This window comes from Molossus molossus, unplaced genomic scaffold (assembly GCF_014108415.1).
Source record: "Molossus molossus isolate mMolMol1 unplaced genomic scaffold, mMolMol1.p scaffold_m16_p_4, whole genome shotgun sequence".
Taxonomy (NCBI): domain Eukaryota; kingdom Metazoa; phylum Chordata; class Mammalia; order Chiroptera; family Molossidae; genus Molossus; species Molossus molossus.
In genome coordinates this window covers 51335185-51351605 of record NW_023425377.1, presented here as the reverse complement: position 1 = coordinate 51351605, position 16421 = coordinate 51335185, and the positions used below count along the sequence as shown (strand labels likewise).

General features: G+C 40.8%; 1 protein-coding gene and 1 pseudogene across 1 annotated transcript in view; one reads left to right on the top strand and one right to left on the bottom strand.

The window, feature by feature from the left end:
- Positions 1-16421, top strand: part of RUFY1 (RUN and FYVE domain containing 1) — an 81822-nt gene that overhangs the window by 17270 nt on the left and 48131 nt on the right. The window contains exons 6-10 of the mRNA XM_036240847.1: positions 4796-4857; positions 7703-7768; positions 10333-10402; positions 13204-13305; positions 14146-14262. Coding sequence (XP_036096740.1) covers positions 4796-4857; positions 7703-7768; positions 10333-10402; positions 13204-13305; positions 14146-14262 — 417 coding nt within the window. The remainder of the gene's footprint in view (positions 1-4795; positions 4858-7702; positions 7769-10332; positions 10403-13203; positions 13306-14145; positions 14263-16421) is intronic.
- LOC118616743 lies at positions 13816-13929 on the bottom strand (annotated as a pseudogene).

Below are 16421 nucleotides of genomic sequence, written 5' to 3'. Positions count from 1 at the left end.
GGACAAAGGGTATCTGACAGAGGGCTGTGTGAGGTACTGTGCTGGGGTAGAAGTGGAAGCAGCTAGGGAAGGGTAAAGAAAGAGCTTGGGCAGAGGTACACAGAAAGCACGGCATGTTTGTGAACAGGAAGCAGTTTTCTGTGACTAACACAGGATGCTCCATGAGGAAGGTGGAGGCTGAGCTCAGATGTTGGGCCACCAGTGCCATGCTAAAGGCTTTAACATTGTCCCTGAGCTTATTTTTTTAATCTTCACCCGAGGACATTTTTCGATAATTTGTTCAGATAGAGTTGGAAGGTAGAGTAGGAGGTAGAGAGAGAGAGAGAAACATCGACGTGAAAGGGACACGTCGAGTGGTTGCCACCCGCACAACCCAACCAGGGCCCGGGACAAACTGCAACCGAGGTACGTGCCTTTAGTGGGAACCAAACCCAGGTCTCTCCGGACCGCAGGCCAACACTCTAACCACTAAGCCAAACCGACCAGGGCTGTCCCTGAGCTTTAAGAAACTCTGAGAGGTTTTTAAAGCCATACAGTGAAATGATCAGGTCAGAGTTTGAGAATGATCAATCTAGCAACATCCAGATCATGACTTAGAAGTAGCCAAGAATAGACACAGCAAAAACATTGAGCAGACAAGTCTACAAGTCCCAGAAGATTGGATGGGGAATAAGGAGATAGAGTCAGGAGAGATTTGGGAAGTCAGGCTAATAATACAAGGGCACAAAGGAAAGTAGAAAGGTACAGAGAGTTGGGACAGCCCTCTTAGGATGGGAGCCAGTGACCAGGGATGAGGCACAATCTCCTGGTGTCTGAGGGGGACAGACACCCTGACTCATCCCCACCTTTCTTCAGGGCAAGAAAGGCATCTTTATCTGTGGCTAAGCCACTATCCTGCCTTCTGCCAACCACATGATTAAACCTAGAGACTCTAAAGCTTCCTTAATCCCTCCATGCCTAGATCAGTGCTTTTTTTCCCCCCAATAGTTTTGTTGTTTTTGCATGTTGAAAAAAATTTTTTAAATACAGAGATGTATTTTTTTAAAGAAACTAAATGTCACACATAATCCCATTACTCGGAGACAACTAAATTAAGTGTTACATTTTGGTATACAGTATATCTTTCCAGCACCTGAATAAGCAGGGTGTGTGTGTGTGTCTTAGAGAGAGATGTTTGGGGTTTGTTTGTTTTTTAACCAAAATATGATTATTTAAAGCAGACCATTATAATTTATTTATTTATCTCTTTAAACTTATCTTTACTGTTGAATGAATTACAGATGTCCCTCTTTTTTTCCCCCCTTGACCTCCTCTTCCCCATTCCTTTCCCTCTCCTGCCTTCCCTACACTATTGTCGGTGTCCACTGGTTATGCATATATGCATATAAATTCTTTGGTTTCTCTCTTCCCACCCCACCTCCCCCTTTACCTTTGAGGTTCCTCAGTCTAACAACCAATTTGTACTTCTTAATCCCTTCACCTTTTCATCCATCCCTCCAACACCCCTCCCATCTGGCAAGAAACAAAACGTTCTCTGTATCTATGAGTCTGTTTCTGTTCTGCTTGCTCATTTTGTTTGTAGATTCAGTTGTTCATAGGTATGTATTTATTGCCATTTTATTGTTCATATTTTGTTCTTTTTCTCCTTCAAGAAGACCCGTCAACATTTCATATAATACTGGTTTGGTGGTGATGACCTCCTTTAGCTTTTTCTTGCCTGGGAAACTCTTTATATGGCCATCGATTCTAAATGATAGCTTTGTAGGATATTAAGAAGGCTCCATGAGCTGAGGACTGGAACAGCAGGGTTTCTTGGCCTTTCTGTCCACATGTGGTCTGTCCACTTGGTGTCCAGCATGATTGCTCAGGGTAGCCAGACTTCTTTCATGACAGCTCAGAATTTCAAAGGTCTGTGTCCCAAGAACAAGCACTAGGCTGCAGTAGTCATGGCATCATTTCTGCTGCTTTCTGAAGCACATCAATTTTTTTTTTCATTTATCTTCAGATCAAGCAGGAGGGAGAGAAGGGGGAAGAGAGAGAGAAACATTGATGTGAGAGAGACACATCGACTGGTCACCACCCACATGACCCCAACCAGGGCCGGGGACAAACTGCAACCAAGGTACATGCCCTTAGCAGGAACTGAACCTGGGACTCTCTGGTCCACGGGCCAGTGCTCTAACCACTGAGCAAAACTGGCCAGGGCTCTTTTTTTTTTTAATTTATGCTTTTTAATTGATTCTTAGACAAAGAGGAAGAGAGAGACAGAGAGAGAGAGAAACATCAAGTGGCTGCCTCCCGTAAACACCCTGACTAGGGATTGAGCCTGCAACCTAGGTATGTGCCCTGACCGGGAATCGAACCCACCACCTTTTGGTATACAGGAACAAAGCTCCAACATACTGAGCCACCCAGCCAGGGCTTATTTCTGCTGCATTCTACATCAAGACCAACACTAAGACCTCCCAGGATCAAGGGTCAGGAATATAGATGGGTAGAAGGTACTACAGAGAAGTTGCAGAAACCAACCCACATAGCTTTGGTTTTTAACACAGGTGGGATTATGATAAGGAGTAAATGCTATACATGTTATTCTTCGACTTAAAATTTTATTGTGGAGCTTCCTTCATATCATTGCATATCCATCTGCTGCATTCTTTGGTATGGTTGCCTAGGGTTCTGGATCTTAGCAACTGTAAACAGTGCTGCTATGAACATAGGGGTACATATATTCTTTCTGATTGGTGTTTCAGGCTTCTTACGATATGTTCCTTGAAGTGGGATCACTGGGTCAAATGGCAGATCCATTTTTAATTTTTTGAGGAAACACCATATTGTTTTCCATAGTGGTTGCACCAGTCTGCATTCCCATGAGCAGTGTACTAGAGTGCCCTTTTCTCCACACTCTCACCAGCATTTGTTGTTTGATGATTTGTTGATGGCAGCCACTCTGGCAGGTGTGAGATGATACCTCATAGTTGTTTTAATTTGCATCTCTCTGATGATTAATGACATTGAGCATTTTTTCATATGTCTCTTGGCATATGAATTTGTATGTCCTTTTTGGAGCAGTGTCTATTTAGGTCCTCTGCCCATTTTTTAATTTGGTTCTTTGTCTTCCTTTTGTTGAGTTGTATGAGCACTCAGTATATTTTGGAAATTAGCCCTTTATCTGACATATTGTTGGCAATTATGCTCTCCCATATAGTGAGTTCCCTTTCCATTTTGATGGTTGTTTCTTTTGCTGTGCAGAAGCTTTAGCTTTAATAAACGAATTTGGCAAAGTAGCAGGATACAAAATTAACATCAAGAAGTCGACGGCATTCTCATACACCAATAATGAACTCACAGAAAGAAAAACTAAGAAACAATCTCATTTACCATTGCAGCAAAAAAATTGAGATACCTGGGAATAAACTTAACCAAACAAGTTAAGTACCTATTTGTAGAAAACTACAGGACATTGAAAAAAGAAATAGAAGAAGATATAAAAAAAGTGGAAGCATATATCTTGTTAATGGATTGGAATAATCAACATCTTTAAAATGTCCATACTACCCAAAGCAATCTATAGATTCAATGCAGTTCCCATCAAAATACCAACAACATATTTCACAGAACTAGAACAAATACTCAAAAAGTTCCTATGTAGCCAAAAAGACCCTGAATAGCCACAGCAGTCTTGAAAAAGAAAGACAAAGTGGGAGGGATCACAATACCGGATATCAGGTTATACTACAAAGCCATAGTAATCAAAACAGCCTGGTACTGGCACAAGAACAGGCATATAGATCAATGGAATGGAACAGAGAACCCGGAAATTGACCCAAGACATTATGCTCAATTACTGTTTGAGAAAGGTGACAAGAGCATACAATGGAGTAAAGACAGCCTCTTCAGTAAATGGTGTTGGGAAAATTAGACAGCTACATGCAAAAAAATGAAACTAGACCACCAACTTACACTGTACACAAGAATAAACTCAAAATGGATAAAAGACTTAAATGTTACTCGTTAATTTATAAAAATCCCAGAAGAAAATGTAGGCAACAAAATTTTAGACATCACACGCAGCAGAATTTTCACTGATACAACATCTAAGGCAAGAGAAACAAAGGAAAAAAAAATGAACACATGGGCCTACATCAAACTGGAAAGCTTCTGTACAGCAAAGGACCCAGTATTCTTATATTTCAAATAGGAATGACCTCACTTATGCTGCAGTGGATGGTGGCAGGCTAGGATGCTCACTTACTCTCTCGCAGGTGCTTTATTTCTGGACAGAGCCCTGACTTTGAGATGTTTGAGGGGTCTTCATCCTTCCTAGATCCCTGCAGCAGCAGAGAATTTTCCCTGGAATACCAATCGATCCGTTTCACCACCGTCCAGGGAACAAAGGAGTCAGAGTGTTAGTGAAGGCACCACATTAGTCTCAAGGTCCAGGTCTCCCCTTCCCCTTTTTTAAATAATTACTTTGTACCCAAAGACTTGATTGATCTTTTGTCAACAACCCGATTATTGACTAAATACACAAAACTAATCTTAACTAGGTGGTAAAATTTCAGAATATCCCTTTAAATTCTGATTTTTAGTAAGTTTTTCTTCTAGAAGGTAGTGATGGGTTTTTTTCTTGACTTGTTTGATTGATTACTATTTTATAGAGCTGCCTAACCTAACAAATGCTTATAGGAAAGAAACAGAAATGTAAATACCCAGAATTTTAAAGATTGCAAGGTTTATATGGAAAGCAGGAAAGTGATTTTTTATTTAAACTTGTGCATTTTATTTTGATCAGGTCGGAGTGATCGATTTTTCCCTCTACCTTAAGGATATGCAGGATCTTGATGGTGGCAAGGAGTAAGTACTGGATTGTATGCTATTCACATTTTTAATGAAATTCTGGCAAAGAATGCCACATTTGTTTTAGCTTTGTTTGAAATTCTAGTTTTTATTTATGTGTTTTTAATTACAGAGGTGATACATTAATTTTCCCATTGTTTGAGGAATTGTACTACAGAATTCAAAGTACAAGTGAGATTTCTCCATTCATACTGTCCCCTTGTCTCCATCCCACTGCCACTCGCACTTCTCCCTCAGAGGAAGCTGCTCATGTCTACTTTGGAGCCTTTTTGTTGTTGTTAATCCTTACCCGAGGATATTTTTCCCACTGATTTTTAGAGAGAGTGGAAAGAAGGGAGAGAAGGGGAGGGGGGAGAGAGAATAAGACAGAGAGGGAGAGAAAGCAACATCATTGTGAGACACATCAGTTGATTGGTTGCTTCCCGCAGGTGCCCTGACTGGGACCAGGAATCAAACCTGCAACTCTTCGGTGCATGGGCCACTGCTCTAACCACTGAGCAACACTGGCCAGGGTTCCTTTTAAGCCTTTTATTAATGCCCTGCAGATACATCTTTGCTTTTTTTTAAAGATTTTTTTAATCTATTTTTAGAGAGAGAGGAAAGGAGAGGGAGAGAGAGAGAAACATCAAGACGTCAATCAGCTGCCTTCTGCGTGCCCTCTACCTAGAATTGAGTCCTTAACTCGGGCATGTGCCCTGGCTAGGAATCAAACCAGCAACCTTTTGGTGCACAGTATGATGCCCAACCAAGCCACACTGGCTAGGGCTTTTTTTTTTTAATTGATTTGAGAGAGAGAGAGAGAGAAACATCAATTTGTTGTTCTACTTATTTATGCATTCATTGGTTGATTTTGTATTTGCCCTGATCAGGAATTGAACCCACAACCTCAGCATATCAGGATCACGCTCTAACCTACTAAGCTACCCTGCCAGGGCTATTGGTCATGATGCATTTTGCTGTGCGGTTTGTTTGAATGTAAATGGGATAGTACTATTATATATATAAGTCACTGTGTATCTTTGATGTCTTTTGTGCCACATGTAACTCTCACCTATGCTTGTCAACAAGAGCATTCTTTTTTAAAAAAAGAATGGACCAAAAAAAGAAAAGAAAAAAAGCAAATATGTAAAACCTGCTACCATTTATGTTAAGATAAATAAAGAACATATGCCCCTATTTATATGTTGTACTTCCTTACCCATGGACTGTTTCGATAACATTGCTGCCGAAGGGGAAAGGACAGGGTCATGTTTGACTGTTTTACTATGTGCATCTGTTACTTGTCATTCAGTTATCTTTTTAACAAGGACCTTGTCCCCCCTGTCTCATGCCTTGGCAGCACATCTTACCAAGGAAGGGACCAGAGGGAACCCCATCAATGCTTCATGCACCCTAAGTACAAGGATTTGCCTACTTTAAACTTAAAATATATTCTTTATAGTTAAAAAACTGGAAATAAATGGATTATCCACTTAATCTATTTCCATTTGAATGAACTATGGAAAATCCATAGTTCCACACTGATATATCATGAAGAGCTAAAAAAAGACAACAGATTTGAGCTAGTGGTATAGTTGACTTAGAGTGATTTCCACAAGGTATTATTAAGTGAGAAAAGTATGATACTGAGAAGTATATATTACCATTTTTTAAACAAACTCAAAAAATCCCTAGTCTGTATTTTATATTTTAATTGTGTCGTATACACACACATACACAAGACCAACAGATACAATGATTTTATGCACATAGTATATACTTAAGAATAGATAGAGGGGAAAAAGTGACTGCACTGAAAAACAAATCCTGTGGCATGAACCTCTGTAGAATGATCCTATTTATGTGTGTGTATGTGTATATATATATGTATGTATGTATGTATATATATATATATATATATATATGCATGTAAAACAATGTAGGAGGCTAACTTTAAAATATTTTTAAAAAAAAATTTTTTTTTTTTTATCCTCACCTGAGGACATCTTTTCCATTTTTTGTTCAGATAGAGTGGTAGGGAGAGAGAGAGAAAGAAACATCGACATGAAAGGGACACATCAAGTGGTTGCCTCCCGCACGATGCAGCCAGGGCCAGGGACAAACTGCAACCAGGGTACATGCCCTTAGCGGGAACCGAACCCAGGTCTCTCTGGACTGCAGGTCAATGCTCCAACCGCCAGAGCCAAACCGGCCAGGGCTTTTTAAAAAAATTTTTAATGCAGATTGGTCAGCTTTGTGGGGTTTTTTGTTGCTGTTGTTGTTGTTTTCTTTATTGATTTGAGAGAGAGAGGAAGGAAGAAGGAGAGAGAAAGAGACAGAAACATAGATGAGAGAGAACATGGATTGGCCGCCTTCTTCATGCCCACACCTGGGCATGTGCCCTGACCGGGAATTGAACCAGTGACCTCTTGGTGCATGGGTTGCTGTTCAACCACTGAGCCATACTGGCCAAGCAGCTTTGTGTTTTGAAAAGTCTTGTGGTCTCCTTTTCTAAGCTAACCTTTTTTCCTTCAATATAGCATTTGCCACCTTGGGAGCCATCTGCATGTGCCATTTGGTGTTTCTACCTTGCATGTCCATGGCTTTCGTCTTCCCAAATACCCAGCCAATTGCAGGGGTGAGAGGGCATCTGCAGGAAGCCTACTCTCCAGGCCCCATGTTTCCATGTCTTCCAAGGCCCTGGCTGCTGTTTCCCCCACTAGCCTTGCTCTGTTCACTCAAGGCCATGTAGACGTGACTAAGCTCTATCTCTTGGTTTCCTGATGACGTTGGTACTCCTATAAGGTGATTGGAAGGTTGGGGGACAGTTACAAAGTGTTAACCCTTACTCTCTTTTTAAAAGGCATGAAAGAATTACTGATGTCCTTGATCAAAAAAATTATGTGGAGGAACTGAACCGGCACTTAAGGTAGGGCTCACTCCTTTTTCCAGTGTTATAGTTCATTCTCAGTACCCAGTAATTGTTTCATGGAACTTTTTTGAGTTGTCACTTATTTATAACTAACTTTTTCCCAAACCAAGAGGAAAGGTTACGGTGCCTTTGTTCACATGTACAGACTGGAGATGTCTGATTTCTTGATAAAGAGCTTGTGGGACTTTTTTAGGTCTTTGTTTTATGTAGTTATATAATTTAGAGAGTCAATAAATAAAACCTTGAATCTCCACCCCTCACCCCACAGCCACTTAGTTGGAAATCACTTTAATGTGAAGCACTGTTGTTGCTGCTGGGAATTAGCACACATCCCTCCAGCGTGTTGGGGCAGGAAAAGAAGGATTGACTACTGGGCTAGAGCTTCAAGATCATTTAGTAGCGATAGCCAACATCTTGAACTTGATTTTTCATTTTAATTGAAAAGCCGCTGCTGCTGTGTCATAAGAAACACCAGTCACTGGAGGTATTGGTGGGAATGGTGGAGATTCTCTGTCTCCTGTGTTTGGGAGACATTATTCTCTCTCTGAGTCCCTCGTCAGAGAGTGTGCAGTGCACATTAGCAGTGCTTTGCAGGAGCAGCCTCTCTGGCCCTAGAAGCCAGTGAAACAGGCAAAGGAGCTGGCAGGTCCCTCAGAATGAACCTAGGGAAGTGCTGCTGTAAGCTCTCCTTAAGTGTGATATTGGCTGTTATTTTGAAAGAGATTCTTTTTGTTTTAATCCTCACCTGAGGACACCTTTGCATTTATCCTCAGACAGAGCGGGAAGGAGAGAGAGAGAGAAACATCAATGTGAGAGAGACACATCGAGTGGTTGCCACCCACATGACCCCAACTGGGGCTGGGGGCAAACTACAACTGAGGCACGTGCCCTTAGCGGGAACCAAACCCTGGACTCTGGTCCACGGCCGATGCTCTAACCTCTGAGCCAAACCAGCCAGGGCTGAAAGAGATTCTTGATCAATTCCTAGTTTACTGAGAGTTTTTATAAGGAATGGGTGTTTAATTTTCTTAAATCCTTTTACCATCCAATAAGGTAATCGTGACTTTTCTTCCTTAATCTGTTGATGTGATCTATTTTATTAATGGCTTTCTTCATATGGAGCCATTCCTGGATCACAGGAATAAACTGTACTTGAGCCTAGTTTTAATAATTTAATTGTTCTCTTAACAGGGAACTTATCTAACTGTCCTGTAGTTCTCTCCCTCTAGCATGTTAGCAGGGCTATGCAGCTTCACAGAGTGAACTAGGAAGCTTTACCTTGTTTCTGTGTCTGGGAATGTGCCTTCTAGTTTATGATCATTACTTGCTCCTTGAATGTTTGAAGCTCTGAGCCTGTATGGAAGCAGTACTTTGCCAGCGTTCTATTTTTCAACTTAGTTGTAAGGTCTTCTAGGTTTTCTTCTCTGGGTGATCTGTCTTTTTGGTAATTTGTTTCCTAAGAAAAATATAAATTTTATTAATATTTTCTAAGCTATATAGTTGATATAAAATTGACATTTGTAAACTCTTAAACTTTTAGTTCCCTTCATATCATTTGTTTTGTTCCCTTTTTCATTTTGTGTCCTTGTATTTTTATTTTTCTTTCACCCAATTCTTTCTGGGGTGGAGGTGAATCAAACCATTTTGTTGAGGGGATTCAGGGGAGGGTCAAAGGGCTGGAATTGTCATCTGATTTCACTGTCCTCAACCTGGCCAGGATCTCCCCAGCTTGTCTGTTTCTAAAAAGCTCCCACCCAGTTCTTGAGCCTTGATTCTCTAGCCTTGCCAGGAATGTGTCATTGTCCCCCTCATAGGCACAAGGCACCATATTTGACAGTTAAGCCCACTGTCCTAAAATGCAGGCTCTTGGGGGAGACTACCTGGGTTCAGTCATGGCACCCCTTCATAGGGGTATGAACTTGAGTGAGTTTTTTAATATAAAGTTATGGTTTCCTTGTATGTAAAAAAGGTTAATAAAATTCACCTCACAGTATTGTGGGTTGGATTGCATGCATTTAAAGTGCTTAGAACAAATAGGGCCTGGCACATTGTCCAAGCAGAAAGTAACTGCTATTATTTCTGTGATTATTATTAATATTGCTTATTAAGTCTTCTTTAGCTTTTTACATATTTTTCAGTAGGAAAGTAGTACATATTACTTAAAGAAATATTTGAAAAATGGGGCAAAGTATTAAAATATTTATAAATCACCTTTGATCCTACGCTCCAGAAGTACCAGTATCTTGTTATGAATATTACTTCAGATATATGAATGCCGACACATTTTGGTTCCCATTTATTGTGTTGGGGAGAAAAACTATTTTTTTTTCCAGTTGACTAAAAAAAATGGGTAGCATATTTTGGGGGGAAAACATTGAAAACTTTTTAATAAATGTACACACACATACATATATATCTAGAATTATCATCTGATTTCATTGGAGACCCTTTGACTCCATTTCTTACAGGAAATCTAGGAATCTCTATTCTCATTGTTTACAGGTTGAGAAGGCAGTCAGTTTTTGTAAGTTCACATTTACTTAATATTGTATTTTCTATAGCTGCACAGTTGGGAATCTTCAAACCAAGATAGATGGCTTGGAAAAGACTAATTCAAAGCTTCAAGAAGAGGTTTGTAACTTAATTGAAATTCTTAAAACAGAATGGCTCAGGGTTAAGAGAAATGGTGTAGTCAGTATACCTGACCAGAGCTGCTTGTTGGTAGGACTGAATTGCTGACCTTGGGTTGAGCTGCACGTGGGACAGGCACTCTCAGATTTTGCATCCTCAGAATGTCTTTGTTCTGCCCTGAGAGGGCTCCCATGAGCCAGTGCAATTGATCCTGAGCCAGTTCTAGGGGACTTCAGTTTCATCACCTCACAGTAATCATCACTGGAAAAGCCCAACTCCTGTGTGAGCATGCTCTTCTCTTCCTCTCCCCACCTTTCCTATAATGAAGTGTGTCTCCCTGCTGCCCGGACAGCACAGACTCTGTTCTGAGATAAACAGTACCCCTGCCTACTTCTGTGTTTCCCCAGTGTGGTCTTTCTCTGCTTTCTCACTAGGAAGAGAGAGGATGAAAAGACAGGAAGAAGGAGGGCTGAGATCGAGAAAGACAGCTTGCTGCCAACTGCCCAGCAGTCCCCTTGTTGAACACATCTTGTCTCCTGTTAGCAGGAGGAGGGTTGCTCAGCCTTTCTGAGGCTTTCCACAAGTAGTGGTCCCTGGCTACTGATGTACCCATCAAGTCTCATTGAGGAGGAAGAGGGCTGTGAGAAGGAGCCAGAGAGTGGACCCCCAACCCCTACACGGTGGAGGCAAGTTATAGCCAAAATGAGAGTTGCAGCCCTGGCCGGTTTGGCTCAGTGGTTAGAGCATCAGCCTGCGGTCCAGAGAGACCTGGGTTCAGTTCCTGCTAAGGGCACGTACCTTGGTTGCAGTTTGTCCCCAGCCCCGGATGGGTTGTGCAGGTGGCAACCACTCGAAGTGTCCCTTTCAAGTCGATATTTTTCTCTCTCTCCCTCCCACTTTATCTGAACAAAAAATGGAAACGTATCCTCGGGTTAGGATTAAAAAAAAGAGAGTTGCAGAGCACACCTTTGTGTGGAGGGCCCAGTTTAAGGCTCTCCTGAGAGGCTAGCCTAAAAAGCTTTCAGGAGAGCTTTCAGAGAAGGAAATTCAAAGGTGGCATTCATAAATAGGCATCACAGGAGAGACCTGGCCCCACCTAGAACTGGAGAATTCGTCTTCACCTTAGCTGGGTGGGCCTTTGGGCCTTAGTCTAGGTGGTAGGTGTTTGAGTTCTCATCTCTAAATTGGATTATAATCCATACCTTACATTGTTGTAAAGATTACGTTGGATTAATGTCATATAAATGTGCCTAATTACAACAGTTGGCATGTGGATGGCACTTGAGATGTTAGTTGATATAAGAATAAGCAGATTTACTCTTTGTTCTCCCAGACAAAGTGGCATGCTTTGAAGGAAGGTCTAATTTAACTTTTGAAACTAAATGACTGGGTTGCCTTTTTCTTCAAAGGCAAACAATCGTATTAGAAAATGTCCTTTAGAAAAAAAATATACCTCTCTTCATAGTATACTCTATATCTTCAGAGAGTAAAATGGAATTTTCTCATGGTTTTTGCCTGCATCTTCCCTTGTAGTTACTTGCGCCTCCTTTAAAGCCTTAAATTTCCTTATTTGGGCATAGCTGTTATGTTTAGAAACCCCAGTTCTAGATTCTGAGTCTGAGTGAACTTAGATGCTCTTGATTCAGAAAAGATGAAGAGCTCAGTGTTTCAAGGCCCTTATAAGTGAATGATGCTAAGAGCACAGCCAAGTACCAAAGGCAGATATCTTGCTTCTTTCTCTTCCAGCCTCACTTTCTCTCTCCAGGCTGTGTTCAGAATTTCGATAAGGAGGGATTGATTGACATATTTACTTCTCTACCTTACCTCTCCTCAGCAGGTCCGTGAATGCATCTCTAAGCTATGATAAGTTGTTCAAGTCTTCCTCGGGCACATCTTTAATGGTGTGGTTGTGATTCCTACCCCAAAATTCTTCCTCTCATGATTAAATATCCTTTTGCTCATTGGTAGGAACACTGAAAAGAATAAAGAATCATAAAAAAAGCCCATAATCCCTTGGCTAAGTGACATCCATTTTTCTCATGTGGTATATATATTTCCCAAGCATTTTAACACAGATTTTTTAAAATTAAGGGGTGAGAAAATACTATATAACCTATTTTATTTCCATATTGGTATTATAAATATGTTCTCATATTAACAGTTGTAAACATTTCAATAATTGCATTTTTCTGCTTTATGCTTCCACTGTAATATATTAAACCATTTCTCTAATATGAACAGTCAGGCTATTTCTAATGTCTTGTGTCCATAAATCTTTTCCTACATTATGTAGTAAGTTATCACTTTTATAAAAGGAGAAGACTGGGGGGTGGGGGGTTGTAGCAGAGATGGTCAGGGGAAGGGGTGGGAGAGATTTTGTTATATCTATTTTTATATTTTTGGAATTTTGTAACATGTGAATGTATTACCTATTCAATATCAAATATGTGAAAATAAATTGTCGATTGTGAAGATGCCAAATGTTAGATTTTATTTTGAATAGTAAGATTCATTTTGATGTTAAGAAATATAAAAATCTTGCCTGGCCGGTGTGGCTCAGTGGATCGAGTGTCACCCCATGGACTGAGAGGTCCGGTTTTGATTCCTGGTCAGGGCACATGCCCAGGGTTGCAGGCTTGGTCCCCAGCAGGGGGCGTGCATGAGGCAGCCAATCAATGTTTCTCATTGATGTTCTATCTCTCTTTCCCTCTCCCTGAAATCAATAAAAACATATTAAAATTAAAATATAAAACAAGAAGTTTATGTTTTTTAAAGGAAATATAAAAATCTTTCTCAATCAGCTTTCAGCAGCAACAGACCGGATTTTTTCACTTCAAGAAGAACAGCTACAATTAAGAGAACAAAATGAATTAATTCGTGAAAGAAGTGAGAAGAGTGTAGAGGTAAGAACTTGACCTCACAGTTGATTGGCATGTTTCTCACTGAGATGTGTCCATCAAAATCTCAAGCTCATAGTTGAATTACAACCCAGCCCTCAGGAGGTGCCTCTGTTGTCACTCTCAAGCCAGTTGGACCACTTGGGGTTTCCCAAGCACCCTGCCCTCTCACCTCTGGGTTTTTGCACACTAAAGTTCCTGTTCATTCTTCAGCTTTCACTCCTGAGCTTGGTCCTCTGTAATGCCATCCATAGTACCATCCCTAGCATCCATCAGTGGAAGCATCCATCAGTGGACCCGGGCTCTCCTCCTGTGTCCCTGTTGTTCTTTGCATCTCTCTCCTATATAGAGTCTGTTTGCTGTTTTGTAGAATTGCTGGCTTGCTCACCTGATGATTTGAAGGTAGAGATCATATCTGATTCATCTCAAAATTCATCCACTGCTAAAAACACGACTGATAAATACTGAATAATGGATTGAGTGGGGCCTTTTTTTTTACTAAGAATGATTATTCTGTTTTAAAGAAAAGTAAAGCTGTTTTCTGAACCTAAATTTTCTTCTTTTTTCAATTAGCAATAATCGCACCTCGGATAAACCTCATTGGCTACGATACTGCCACTGTGCAAAGCTCCTAAATTTTATTTTTTAAAAATCTATTGACTTGTTCTTATCCTCGAGTTCAAAGATATTTCAAAATAGCTTTAAAATTTTAACCATTTTTTAAAATTTTACTTAAATAGAACTTAAATTATGCTACTTTTAAAAAAATTATGATATATTTTTAAATACTTTGTAGTTGACTTGTTTCCCATGAAACCTTTCACTTTGTGTTCTTGTTGGATACAGATAACAAAACAGGACACAAAAGTTGAGCTGGAGACTTACAAACAAACACGGCAGGGTCTGGATGAAATGTATAGTGACGTGTGGAAGCAGCTGAAGGAAGAGAAAAAAGTCCATTTGGTGAGTGTGCAAGCCTGAGTGTCTTTAGAAAGGATTCTCCAAAAGCCCTGTAAGTGATTTCTTCATCACTTTTCACATATGTGCTTACCCTGCCGACACCAACAGACAGTCCAAAATTGTCCCTTTGGGGGAAAAAAAATTATGTTTACCATTCAATTCTGCATTGTCACATTTTTCCAATTTTATAAACCCTTTTTGGAGATCACTGTGAAATCAAATGCATGGTTTCTTTGACAATACATTTGCCTCAGTCAGAGCCTCTAGTCCGTTTATTTCCACCCTTTCTATGAGTCAGTGGCTTGTGGTTTTTTTTGTTTTTGTTTCCTGATTGATTGATTTTTTTAGAGAGAGACGTCGATTTGTTCTTCCACTTATTTATGCAATCATTGGTTGTTTCTTTTTTTTTTTTATCCTCACCCGAGGATATTTTTCCACTTTTTGTACAGATAGAGTGGGAGGGAGAGAGAGAGTGAGAAACATCGACGTGAAGGGACACATTGAGTGGCTGCCACCCGCACGACCAACCAGGGCTGGGGACAAACTGCAACCGAAGTACGTGCCCTTAGCAGGAACCGAACCCGGGTCTCTCCGGACCGCAGGCCGACGCTCTAACCTCTGAGCCAAACTGGCCAGGGCTTTTTTTTCTTTTTTTTTTTTATCCTCACCCGAGGACATTTTTCCATTTTTTGTTCAAGTAGAGTGGGAGGGAGAGAGAGGAACAGAGAGAGAGAGAAACATCGATGTGAAAGGAACACATCGAGTGTCTGCCACCTGCACAACCAACCAGGGCCGGGGACAAACTGCAACCGAGGTACGTGCCCTTAGCGGGAACCGAACCCGGGTCTCTCCAGACCGCAGGCCGACGCTCTAACCGCTGAGCCAAACCGGCCAGGGCGTTTGGTTGTTTCTTATATGTGCCCTGACCAGGGATCGAACCCACACCTTGACATATGGGGACAACGCTCTAACCTATTGTGTTACCCAGTCAGGGCCTGGTATTGTTGTTTTTTAATTTTTTTTTTCTTTAATGGTTTTAAAGAGAGAGGAAGGGAGAAGGTGAGAGAAATAGAAACATCAATGAGAGAGAACATCAATTGGCTGCCTCCTGCATGCCCACCACTGGGGATCGGGCCCACAACCTGAACATGTGCCCTGACCGGGAATCAAACTGGCGACCTCTTGGTGCATGGGTGGACGCTCAACCACTTAGCCACACCAGCCGGGCAGGGTCTGGTGTTTTTTATTTAAAACAGTTCTTGCACCTGCTTCATTTCTTTGCTCCTTTGCATGGATGTGGAGAATGTGTGTCCTGAGTTACCCAGGATAGAGCTATTTCAAAATGGTTTCACCTTTGTTGCCATAAACCAGCAAATCATTCCAGAAGCTCTAACATTGCAATGTCAAATTGCATTAGCACTGAAATACAAGACACATTCTTTCAAATCATATGTTCTGATCTTAGGGTTTAAAGAATATGGTTGCAAGAATTCTAGGCCCATATTGCCACCTACCAGCTTTCTGTTGACTTAATGCAGAGCTGGTTTTTATTGTAAAATAAGAAAAAAGAAAAAACCTAATTTAGTTAGACTTTTAAAAATCTCTCTAAGTGCCCAGCCAGTGTGGTTCAGTGGTTCAGTGTCAACCCATGCACCAGGAGGTCATCAGTTCGATTACCAATCAGGTCATATGCCCAGGTTGTGGGCCTGATCCCCAGTGGGAGCATGCAGGAGGCGACTAATTGTTCTTTCTCATCGACGTTTCTAGCTCTCTCCTTCTCCCTTCCTCTCTCTCTAAAATAAATTTAAAAAAATAAAAATTTTAAATTAATTAATTTATTTTTGTTACAGATGTTTCTCTTTTTCTCCCCCATTGACACCCTGCTCCCAATCCCCACCCCCTACCAGCATTATTGTCTATGTCCTTGTTTACATATACATACCTAAAAATTCTGTGGTTTATCTCTTCCTTCCCCTGACATCCACCTCTTCTGGGGTTTGTCAGTCTGCACCCCACTTCCATGTCTCTGGGTCTGTTTTGTTCCTCAGCTTGTTTTGTTCATTATATTCCACAAATAAGTGAGATCATGTGATATTTGTCTTTCTCTGATTGGCTTGTTTCTCTTAGGATAATACTCTCCAGGTCCTTCCATGTTGTCTCAA